The 12726-nt window shown below is 34.0% G+C and overlaps 1 protein-coding gene across 7 annotated transcripts in view; it reads left to right on the forward strand.

Annotated features, from left to right (window-relative positions):
* NAA16 (N-alpha-acetyltransferase 16, NatA auxiliary subunit) overlaps positions 1–12726 on the forward strand; it is a 57667-nt gene that overhangs the window by 24142 nt on the left and 20799 nt on the right. For all 7 annotated transcript variants that reach the window (XM_064493116.1, XM_010991186.3, XM_010991188.3 and 4 more), the window contains 2 exons: positions 691–797; positions 11293–11365. In XM_064493116.1, the coding sequence (XP_064349186.1) occupies positions 691–797; positions 11293–11365 (180 nt within the window). The remainder of the gene's footprint in view (positions 1–690; positions 798–11292; positions 11366–12726) is intronic.

Genomic DNA, 12726 nt, shown 5'->3' on the forward strand with positions numbered 1-12726 from the left:
CCAGGGCTTAGTCTAATGTCTTATGTATGTTACTTTGCATATTGCCCATCTCACCCACTAGAATGTTAATAAGTTCCATGAGGGCAGAATTTAAAAATTTTTTTGTTTTAATTACATCTGTATCCCTGACCTGGAGCAATGCCTGGCACAAAGTAGATGCTAAGTAAGATGATTGTGGAATGAATGAATAATCACTAGTTGGTTCAGAAAACATATGTAAATACTGTTTGGTGATATGATATTTTGGCTGCTACTTAAACATAGTGCTGGTTACAGTAGAATCCCTTTCGTAGTTTGCAGCGTGTCCTCAGTGAGATGTCTGCAGATGGCAGGATTGAGTCTCTGCTGGTCAGTGAGATTAGGAAAGGTATTTCCGATGGGGCCTATATTCAGAATGGATAGTAGGTTACTTTTGCTCAAAGATGCAGAGTCCTTTTGTTTACCTGTCCTTTGAACTGTTCCTTGAAGATACTTTGCATCTAGATCTAGGGAAAGTATACTTGCCAACCGAGATACTTGGTTTTACAATTTTTGGTGGTAACAAACAAGAAGTAATGCTAACTGACTTTTTGTGTTTAATCAGTGGATAGGGGAATAATTGTTTCGGAAGGTGTTTTATTTTTATTTACAAGATAATTTTGAGAACTGTTTACATCATCAAAGTATAACAAAGTACGCTTTTGTTTCTAGGTGAAAAATTTAGAGAACTAATGGATAAGTTCCTGAGGGTTAACTTCAGTAAAGGCTGCCCACCCTTGTTTACCACTTTGAAATCCTTATATTACAATACGGAAAAGGTAAAATTTGCTTTTTATTCAGTTTTGCTATAGTCTTTTTATAACTTAATTATATATAAGATTTCCGTGTGAATAATATGCTGTGATTCAATAATTTTCTCTATTCTATTAGTGGTATACACCTTAGTTTAATAATAGATAAACTGAAGTTACGTGCATGTGCTTTAAGTAGTATCAGAGGAAGTGCCAGCCTATGAAATTTATTGAGTAAAGGCTTTATAAAAGCACCAACATGAGGGTTGTTGTTTTTAATGGATATGCTTTTCTAGTGGGGTTTTAAATTTGACATATTGTCACTAAAGGTCTATATTTAACTCTCTCATGATTATTATTTTACAGTATGATTGTGGATTTTTTAATTTGTTATGTTTGCTTTTAAAGTTAGAGCATGGATAATTGTTAGTGCAACAGTCAAATGTCACTTGGTACCATTAGTTTTAACTAATAGGTTGCATTTTAATAAAGACAGTTTTATCTAGTTTTCTAATAAAGAGACTATTTTTCTCCTTTTTAAAATTAGAAAATGGACTTGGTCTTAAATTAGAAAGATAATTAGAAAATTGAATTAATCGAAAATAAGCTCTACTTCTGTTTCCAAGCATTGCTTCTTATTTATTAAGGTCTAAAATCATGTGTTCTTTTGTGTAATCAGTTTTTGAGAGTTACTAGTGGATAAGGAAAAGATTTTGTAGAAATGCCGAAGTATTTTTAGTTAAACCTCTATCACTTTATTTAGCTTTGACCCATAATTAATTGTAAATTAGCAATAATTATGAATAACAAAATATTGAGAAAAGGTCAATGGGAGGTATAACTGGAACTCTCTTCCTTTGGCAGCAGGTTTTATAAACTAAAAGGGACAATTGATAATATCTAGAGGAGAGTGGCTTGAGGGTGGCTAACAGAACTTGAGAGCTCTGCTCCCATCGTGGCGCACTCAGTCTCCTCATTAATGGGACAGATTCCCACTTCTAGAAAGATACCCATCGCACTTGATTAGTGAAAAGTGCCGTTTACATTAGTTCTTTAATGTCTGTAGTGTGCTTTACTTGACTGCAGTGGTGTTGCTAGTGATTTTTTTTTCTGCTATTGATTTTTTGATAGATAGTGATTGATTCTTATGAAAAGATGTAGCAGCCCCTACTGACAGTTTCTGTAGGTCATTTAAATTAGCATTTGCCAGAAGTCTTCTCTTTTTTTTTGGCAAGGGTGACAGAAGAGAAAGATGAGGTGAAATGTCAGAAATTAGAAAGAACTTCTGTATGTGAATTAAAGTAGAGTCCTGCTTTTGTAACACGCCTACAGCAGCTACTGAATACAGTGGTCACTAAAGAATTTGTTCTTAAGCTGTCATTGAGCTTGACTTTCTCAGTTTTCATAAGGGGCATAGACTTAAAAAAAAACCCTCCAATATTGATTCCAAATTACGATTGTAAAGGTGTTAAGCATTTGTTGGTGTTTTATAAAGGCTGGAAATTGCATTTTTAGACAAGGCATTGAGACTGCATTAATTTAAATAGGAATCTTTGACATCTCTTTAGTGTTAATTTTTAAGTACACAACAGGAACACATACCATGTGCTTTTGAGAACTGAATTAAACTGCAGAAAATGAAGTTGTCAGAACTTAGTTTAGTGAGGAAAAAAACTACAAATATGGGAAATGCTTCTCAAATCATTTTGGCGACATATATATGTGATTACTCATAAGGGCATTAAAAAATTTGCATATTTCTACCTAGCAGTGTTTTTAGCTAAGGCTGCATTTTTAACTCCTGAATGATTTCAGAGGTTAAGGCTGATAAAAAATTACGGTTTTGTAACCTTCCAACTCTTAAAGAATAATCCACGTCAGGATTCCTTTCTATGTTAGCTTAGGATACAGTACAATTGTAAAAAGGTATTTAAAAAATGTCTCCGGCATTTTAAATTGTGAATATAGAATTTAAAAGCATTAAGAGCACTTTCCATGTAATTCCTTTCAAGATTTTTTTCTCCCATGAGTTTGTTTGTGGTATATATATGTAGCTGTAGTAATTTTGACAGTAAAAGTTTGTTTTTCCTATCCCCTCTAGCGGTTTCACAGACATTTAATGTGTTATTATGTAGTCTTCAATGTCTTCTTTTTAATGACAGCATAGTCTTTTATCAGTATCATACCTCCAATTATTGAATTATGGTTTTCAAAGTTTTTGCTGTTAAAAAAATACATGTTTGTACACATGCGTGTACATGTTTTCATTTCTTTTGGGGTATATGTACCCAGGAGTGGATTTGCTAGGTCAGATGGTAACTTGATGTTTAAACTTTTTAAAAGCTGCCGGACCCTTTTCCAAAGTGCCTCTGCCATTTTACATTCCCACAAGCAGTGTAGAAGGATTCTGATTTCTACACATCCTCACCAACAATCCACTTGTTATCATATAATACTTGATAATAGCCATCCTAGTGGGTGTGAAGTGCTATCTCCTTGTGGTTTTGGTTTGCATTTTCCTGATGACTGCTGATTTGAGCAGGTTTTTGAGTTGTTCTTGGCTATTTGTGTATCTTCTCTGGAGAAATGTCAGTACAGATTCTTTGCCCAGTTTTTAATTGGGTTATTTATCTTTTAATTATTGAGTTGTAAGTTTTAAGGATATTCTAGATACAGGTTTCTTAGATTTATAATTTGAAAATATTTTCTACCATTCTGTGGATTATCTTTTCACTTTCTTGAAAGTGTCTTGATGCATAAATTTTTAAAATTTTGATGAAGCCCATTTTATCTTTTTTCTTTTATTGCTTGTGTTTCTGTGTCATATATAAGAAACCACTTCCAAACTCAGGGAAATACTGATACAGGGAAAAGAGCGTTGCTTTGGAGTCAGGCCTGGTTTTGTATCCTGACTCCACCACTTATTCGCTTGAGCAACTACCCAAATCTGTTTCTGAATGATAAAGTTGGGGAAAATAATACTTAAAGAGTTAGTGTGTGCTTTAATTAAATGGTAAGTTCTGTAAAGTGCTTAGTTCAGAGAATATTTTTAAGAACTGGTCATTCTCACCACCCTCACCCCCATCACACCTCATCTTTGCAAGAAATTGCTTATTTTCATTTTAGTGTCAGAGTTCTTGGACAACTTATCTGACTAGCTCCTTTGAAATGAAAATTGTCACTGTACATTTATTGGAGATTAATCCAACAATTTTGGTCCTTGTTGGTAAACTATTGTGCTTAGTTTTGGGTAGGGAAAAAAACAAAGACAATTCTGGTGACCTTTGTGTCATAGTAACATTTTAAACACGTGATTTATATTTGTATTGTGAAAAATTATGTATCAGATACCATTTGTAGGACTTTCTCTTTAAGGTTAATAAAGAATTCTTTTAACTCATACATAAGAGCTGGTCAAGGGCAATAATTTAGGAAATATCTACAGTAGTCACATTTGTTAGCAAAAATAAAGCTTTTTCATTTCTGATCACATAGAGCTGTTAGAAGATACTTAAATCAAGAGAAGGTTGTTGAACTTGGAAATTTTTTCTGTTCATAAAAAATGTTGGCTGTATGATTTAAGCTCTCCATTTTGAGGCTTAAAGTTTTATTGTGATCTTAGATACCTAACTTAAGGGATTGGCTTTCTTGATTTTAAACGACAGTGGCAAATACTATTTTCAAGAAGAATGTAATTTTGTATTAAGTTTTATAAGAAAGGAGTTGAATATATAACAATATAGAATTACATTGTGTAATTGAAAATAGTTATACAGTATGCAATTATATAATTGAACATACAATTATACAATATAATTGAAATATAAATGGCAAGTAAACTTGAAGTAAAATAGGCCCTTTATTCCTCAATATAACTCCTTAGACTAATTTTCATAGACAAATTTGGAGAAATGAATTGTTCATTTAATTACTGAGTTAGTGACTATAATACACATTTTTTAGATTCATTAAATATGCCTAATGAACCAGGAAGGACTGTGTTCTTTGCAGTTTTTTAATTTAGGACACTTCACGTGAACTTTCCATTACCTTGATTTATTTCCTCAATTAAATCTTGTTTTGAAGTTCTGAAGCTGGAGATCCATTATTTAGCAGTATTTGTACTCCTTTATGAAGAACTATTTGTAGCTTCAGTATATGTTTTGTTGTACTTTTAAAAATTATTAAAACTGATTAAAATTTTTTTTCATTCTAAAGTTTTATGTATATATATATTTTATTGAAGTACAGTCAGTTTAAAATGTTTTGTCAGTTTCTGGTGTACAGCACAGTGCTTCAGTCATATAAGAACATACATATGTTTGTTTTCATATTTTTCACCGTAAGTTACAAGAAGATAGTGAATATAGTTCCCTGTGCTGTACAGTATAAACTTGTCTATTTTATATGTATTAGTTAGTGTCTGCAAATCTTGAACTCCCAATTTACCCTCCCCCAGTAATCATAAGTTTGTTTTCTATGTCTGTGAGTCTGTTTAAAACTGATTTTAAAAGTAAGTTTCACCCTAGAAATGCAAAGATACACCCTTATTTAAAATCTGCTTTAGCTGCAGTTTTAGCAACTGCCAGTAGATGGCAATGTAAATTCATGAAAAACAATTTGCCTCCATAAATTGAACAGCTTGAGCACTGAATTTCTCAGCCTGAAAAGTTTTTAAAGTTACAGATATTCTAAGTGAGGTTGATGGGGTGTTATTGGTCATGGTGGGTTAAAAATACTGATTACTTTTTATTTTACTTCATAAAAGTAGTCTTATTGCAACATTTTTCAATCAGTTCTCAAACTCTAGGGTATATCAGAATTAACTAGAGGGCTTGCTAAAAAACAGATTGCTGGACCCAGAGTTTCTGATTCTGTAAATTTGGGGTTTGGTCAAAAATTTGCCTCTCTAACATCACCAGAAAATATTGCTGCTAACATTGATGATATTAATGGTCTGAGGATTGCAATTTTCAAACCACTGTTGTGGTTTTTTTGTTGTTGTTGTGACAAAATACAGTTACCACAAAATTTACTGACTTAACCATTTCTTTTTTTTAATCTTTAAAAGAAGCTTTATTTTATATATATTTGGGGGGATAATTAGGTTTACTTATTTATTTTTTAGAGGAGGCGCTGGGGATTGAACCCAGGACCTCATGCATGCTAGGCATGTGGTCTACCACTTGAGCTGTACCCTCCCCCTGACTTAACCATTTCTAAGTGTACAGTTTTAGTGGTATTAAATACTTCCGCATTATTGTGCTGCCATCACCACCATCCGTCCCTGTAACTCTTACCATCTTGTAGTAGTGAAAGTCTATACCCATTATAGAATAACTTTCTATTTTTCCCTCTTTCTAGCCATTGACAGCAACCATTATATATTCTGACTTTATGATTTTGGCTACTCCAAGTACTTAATACAATGGAATCACACAGCATTTGTCTTTTTGTGACTGGGTTATTTCCCTTAGTGTAATGTCCTCAAGGTTCATCCATGTTGTAGAACATTGCAGAATCTTCTTTCATCATTGAATGATATCCCGTTGTATGTCTGTATTACATTTACTCATCCGTTTTTCTGTCTCTGGACCCTTCGTTGCTTCCACATTTTGGCTACTGTGAATAATGCTGCTCTGAACATAGGTGTACAGATAATTTCTTCAAGATCTGCTTTCAGTTCTTTTGATATATACCCAGAAGTGGAATTGCTGGATCATTTGGTAGTTCTGTTTTTAATTTTTTGAGTAACTACCACGCTGTTTTCCACAGACACTGTACCATTTTGTATTCCCACAAACAGTGCATGAGGGTTCCAGTTTTTTTTCATATTGGCATCAATAGTTGTTATTTTTTGTTATTTTTTTTTTTATTATAGTAGTCATCCTTCTGGGCATAAGGTGGTATCTGATTGTAGTTTTGATTTGCATTTCCTTATTGGTTAGTGATGTTACACACCTTTTCGTGTGCTTATTGGCCATTCATATATCTTATTTGCAGAAAAATACTCAGATATTTTATTAAACATTTTTGAATTGGGTTTTTTTTTGGTTTTTAAGTTTTAGTTCTCTATATATTCTGGATATTAATCTCTTAGCAGATACATGATTTGCACATATTTTTCTCCCATTCTGTGGGTTCCCTTCTTATGCTATGGATGGTGTCTTTTGATGTACAAATTTTAAAGTTTTCATGATTTTCAGTATGTTCATTTTTTTCTTTTGTTACTTGTGCCTTTGGTGTCATATCCAAGAAATTATTGCCAAATCCAATATTGTGAAGCTTTTGTCCTGTGTTTTCTTTTAATAGTTTCATTGTTTTAGGTCTTACACTTAGGTCCTTGATCCATTTTTGAGTTAATTTTTGTATATAGTAATAGCAAAGGTTCACCTTCATTCTTTTGCATGTGGATATCCAGTTTTCCCAATACCATTTGTTGTAAAGACTGTTATTTCTCCATTGAATGATCTTGACACCCTTGTCAAAAATAATTTGTATATGTGAAGGTTTGTTTCTGGACTTTGTTTTGTTTCTTTAGACTCTGTGCCTGCCTTTATGCCAATACCATACTGTTTTGATTACTGTAGCTCTGTAGTAAGTTTTGAAATCAGGAGCAAGTCCTCTGGTTTCGTTTTTTTAAAGATTGTATTGGCTATTTGGAGTCCCTTGAGATTCCTTGTGAATTTTAGGATGGTTTTCTCTTTATGCAAAAAAAAAAAAAAAGCCATTGAGATTTTGATGGAGATGGCATTGAATTTGTAGATCTCTTTGTATAGTATTGATATTTTAATAATATTAAGTTTTTCAGTTCATCAGTATGGAATGTGTTTCCACTTATTTGTCATCTTGAATTTTTTTCAGCAGTGTTTTGTAGTTTTCATTATACAAGACTTCCGCTTCCTTGGTTAAGTTAATTTCTAAGTATTTTGATGCTATTGTGAATGATATTTCTTTAGTAATTTTCTGTTCAGATTGTTCATTGTTCTTGTGCAGCATGCAACATGTGATGTACACAACATTTTGTGTGTTGACTTTTTGTGTCTTGCTAGTTTGCTGAACGCCTTTATTCTAACACATTTTTGGTGGAATCATTAGGGTTTTCTACAAGTAAGATCATATTATCTGCGGAGATAATTTTACTTCTTTCTTTCTAAGTTGAATGCCTTTTGTTTCTTCTTCTTGCCTTCCAGCAGCAGAACTTCCAGTACTGTGTTGAATGGACATGATGAAAACAGACGTCCTTGCCTTGTTCTTGATCTTAGTGGAGATGCTTTCAAGCTTTCACCATTGAGTGTGATGTTCATTGTGGGTGTTTTATATGTGGCATTCATTATATTGAGATAGTTTCCTCTTATTCATAGTTTGTTGAGTATTTTATAGTGACAGGATATTGAATTTTGTCATGTACTTTTTCTGCATCAATTGAGATGATCCATGTGGGTTTTTTTTCCTTTGTTTGGTTGATGTGGTGTATTATATTTTGATCAATTTTTATGTTAAATCATCCTTTCATTCCAGGAATAAATTCCTTTTGGTCATGGTATATAATACTTTTAATATGCTACTGAAATCTGTTTGCTAGCATTTTGTTGAGGATTTTTGCATCCACATTCATCAAGGATATTGGTCAGTAATTTTGTTTTCTTGTGGTTTTTTTAATCTGGCTTTGGTATGAGAGTAATGCTAGCCTCATAGAATGAGTTTCGAAGTGTTCCCTTCTCTTCAATTTTGGGGAAAGTTTGTACTAGTTTTGTAAGTGTTTTGTAGAATTCACTAGTGAAGCCGTTGGGTCCAGGGCTTTTGATGGTAGATTTTTGATTATTGATTCAATCTCCTTACTAGTTACAGAGCTATTCAGATTTTAACAACCATTCTTTTGAAACAGTCTTTGTTTTAAAAGTCTTATTAAAACAATACAGCATTATTGTTGTGTTTAAAAAGAGAGCACCCATATTCTGCTGCCCTAATCCATTTGGTCCTATTTTCACTGACTATATATCTGTACATGTATGTTTTAGTGAAGTCATAATGTGTGTAAATTCTTCCATATTCTGTTTTTCATATGTTTGCATGTCTCCCCCACTGTTAATGTATAGTCCCACCTATTTCCTTACGGCTTTTCTAAGAGAATTATGCCATATAATGCACCATCTTATCAGATAGCATGTAGGTCTGAGAAGTGTTTTAATTTGGTCTTTCTTGTCTTTTGACTATTGTCAGTGGGCTGATTAATGGCTTCATGGCCATTATACTATGACTTTGTGGGGTTGGGCTCTGATTTGGATTTATATGATTACATCATACCAACTTGTACTACGTGGAAAGTTTGAAGAATTTATTTTGCAGCCATATGTCCCAAACTCTGTTTAGGACTCTGTGACATGTGGTCTGCTCTTCAGTGGCAGTGGAACTATAGTGAATTTAGTTTGTAAAGAAGCCTAGGGGAAAAAAAGAAGTGTAATTGTTTTTTTGAAAATAAAAATGTGTAAAATTTTTGCAAAATAGTGAGCCATGTCTAAAACCTTATTTTAGTAGGGAATATATAAGTGAATTTGGGTAGGAAAACTTACAGTTGTCTTAAGTATAGATTCTCACCTTCTATAAGCAAGTCAGAGTCATTTAAAATTTCACTTAAATTGTACTTTTCCAGCCTTTTTTGATAGACATGCTAATAATGATTCATAAATGGAATAAATCCCTTTTGTTAATTTTATATTTGCTTATTTTTAGATTGTTATAATGTTTAACAACTTGAAAAAGGAGATCTCAGTTTATTTATGATGCAGTTAATTTATGGCATGTGATGTTAGAGATGATAATGCACGCAGAGCTCTGAGACACGTTGGTCGTTAGGACTTCTAAGCTGCTCGGCTGGCTGGTTTATTCCTCTGCAACACACTCTTTGTCCTCACCCCCAAATCCAACAAAACAAAGCAGAACTTCTTTAAATTTCAAGAACTCTAAGATTCTTTGGGAACTCAGTCTGGAAATCTGTATTTATAAAAGCATTACTTAATGTCACATCAGGGTGTAATTAGCGTGTCTCTCCTAAGCCACCTCTTACTTTTTTTCCTCTCTTGCATACTGTCCCCCCATTTTGTGTGTGTGTATGTGTTATTTTAAAAGCTTACCCCTCCCCGATTTTGATGTACTTAGCATATTTTCATACATAGTCTGGTTGATTCAACGTGCACCGCTTGGTGTTTTGTGCAGTGAAACTGATTGGGGAAAGGTTCCTGTCCTGCTGTGTTAGTCTCCAGTCTTAATGTTCTCCTGGGAGCCCAGAAGAACTGCCCTTAGTGATAAGTGTGCCAGTGTCCCGTATACCAGTGACCAGTACAGCAGAGTGGTTAAAAGCTAAACTGGAGCCGTGTTGCTTGCGTTAAATTGTGGCTCCACCATTGTAGAATTTCAGCTTTTTAAAATTTTCCTTTGCCTGTAAAATAATAGTGCACACACTTCATAGGGTAGTTTTGAGGCTGGGTTGATACAAATGAAGTACTTAAAACAGTACTTAGCACGTAGTAAGTGCCGTGCAGGGTCACCGGTTACAATCATTCCGTTAGTGTACGTAAAGCAGCTGTGACAGTTACTGGCCTGTTTCGTTGTTGTTTCCCTTTCTGGTATGTTCCTTTTGTCTGGTAATATTAGTCGCATCCCACTTTTTAAAACTAGAAAACTTTCAAAATTACCGTTACTAAAATAATACCGTACTGGTCATAATACTATTACGAGTTTTAATGGTTTTCCTTCACTGTTGACCTTTGCTTTTCTGAAGTTCACAAATGAGATGGTTATATTTTCTAACTCATTCTGAACAGTTGATATAAGTAGGCATTTAAAACAAGCCATACACATAAACTGCTTTTTTCCTGTGCCACTCCTGATTCATGTCACTCTTCCTTTGCACTTTAAGGACATAGCACGTTCACAGTGTAGTGTGTACTGTTCCAGTCCTGTCTGAGCGTAGCATTGGAATGCGCATCTGTTTATCAAATAATCAATAAAAACAAAGGTAGTTAGGAGTTTACTTAACCTCTTCTTCCACCAATTTACTGTATCATTGAGATTATTTCACTTGACTTTTTTGTAATGAGTGACATTTTAGAAAATGTGAATATGTGATGGCTTGCGACTTCACCCTGTAACAGCGGGGAGCAAAAAAGCAGATAAACTGTTAATAATAAATGATACAGGTGTGTTTATTGACCCAAAAAGGGGGGGGCGTTATAGTAATTAGTGATAATTTATCCATCAGAACCTGAAACTACTTATTGAGATGAGAAATTAATAAGCCTGTTTTACTATTAATAGAGAGAACAGTACATTTTTTGTGTTTTTTTTTTTCCCTTATTTCCCCTCAACACAGGGAGGGGGAGGAAAGCAGGCACCTTCACTTGTAGTTAACTCATAGTTCTAAAATAAGCTGTATATTGCTTCCAAATCTAATTTAATCCATAGTAAATAAAAATATCTTCATAAAATAGTTTTAAATTTTCCAATTATGTTTCTTTAACAGATTTCTATAATCCAGGAGCTTGTTACTAATTATGAAGCCTCTCTTAAAACGTGTGACTTTTTTAGCCCTTATGGTAAGTTTAAATTAGACTTAGTTGGAATTCGGTTACTCATTTCCCCATTTTTAATCACTTACAGTAAAACTATCTTACGTTTATTACGTATGTGCTTCATGATAGCGGTTCACTAAATCACTTTTGAATTAGTGGACAAAATGAGAAGAACACTTAGAGTCGGAGGTGATTAAACATTTCCATAATCTCGTGAGGTGGGAGTTAACCCAGTTTTGACCTGAGTAAACAGAACCTGAGCAGTCCAGTGGGTTGACCAAGATCAGGCAGTTAGTTTATGTTGAAATGTACTTTTCCTGAATTCCTGCTACTCTGTTCTTTCTACTCTTTTTATCACTTTCAGTCCTGTGTAGTTTGGTTCTTTGTCTGTAGGAGGATATGTACATCAAGGCCACTTAATTTAGAAGGCACTCTAGAATATTCTAGTTTCAGTCACACAGAGGGTAACTTTAATTTCTTTATGTGTCTTTTACATGTCATTGCCTTTTTGTTTCTGTTAGTTTGAAGCGAATTTCATAATAAAACAACAGACACAGAAGTAGATAATGACCCCTTGTGTCCCCATCACTCAGCTCCTTTTATCAATGTTTTGCTAGTATTGTTTGAAGTATCTTCTGTCTCTTTTTCTTTTCCTGGAGTATTTTTAAAGCAGACATACTGTTTCCCCTGTCAGTACCTTAGTATGCATCTCTAACTGTTTTAAAACACTTAAATAGAAGATGTGGTCACAGTCCTGTCTGACACAGAATGGAACTCCATACCACAATATCTAACACCCAGTCCACAGGCAAATTTTCCTGATTATCTACAAAAATGTCTTTGTATAATTGGTTTACTTGAATCTAGATCCAACTAAGGTCCACACTTTACCTTTAATGGTTACGTCTCTGATACTCTTAATCTTGGGCAGTACCGTCCCCTCCCTCTTTTAAATTTTGTTTGTTGAAAGGTCACATGTCTTGTGGAAAGTCCTGTATTTTGAACTTGGCTGGTTGCTTTCTCATGGGATCATCTGATATGTTTTGTTATTATCCATGTTTCTTATAAACTTAGATTTAGGCTTGATTAGATTCAGGTTCCACGTGAATACTTCGCATGTGATGCTTTATACGTCTTACATCACATCTGAAGACAGAAGATGTTCTGATTGTCCCTCTTCTGATACTGAGAATGATCAGGGTTCAGGTGTTTGTCAGCCTGATCTGCCCATTAAAAAGTTCCTCACTGGCCTCTCACCTAATGATCTTTGCAGCCACTGAGGATCATTACCTCGATCCCTTATTTCATTGTAAAGCTCATTCCTTTCGCATTTATTAGCTAGAATTCTTCTTACAAATAACTTTCCCTCATCAAATATTTGGTTC

The sequence above is a fragment of the Camelus dromedarius genome, chromosome 13, assembly GCF_036321535.1.
Source record: "Camelus dromedarius isolate mCamDro1 chromosome 13, mCamDro1.pat, whole genome shotgun sequence".
NCBI classification, from domain to species: domain Eukaryota; kingdom Metazoa; phylum Chordata; class Mammalia; order Artiodactyla; family Camelidae; genus Camelus; species Camelus dromedarius.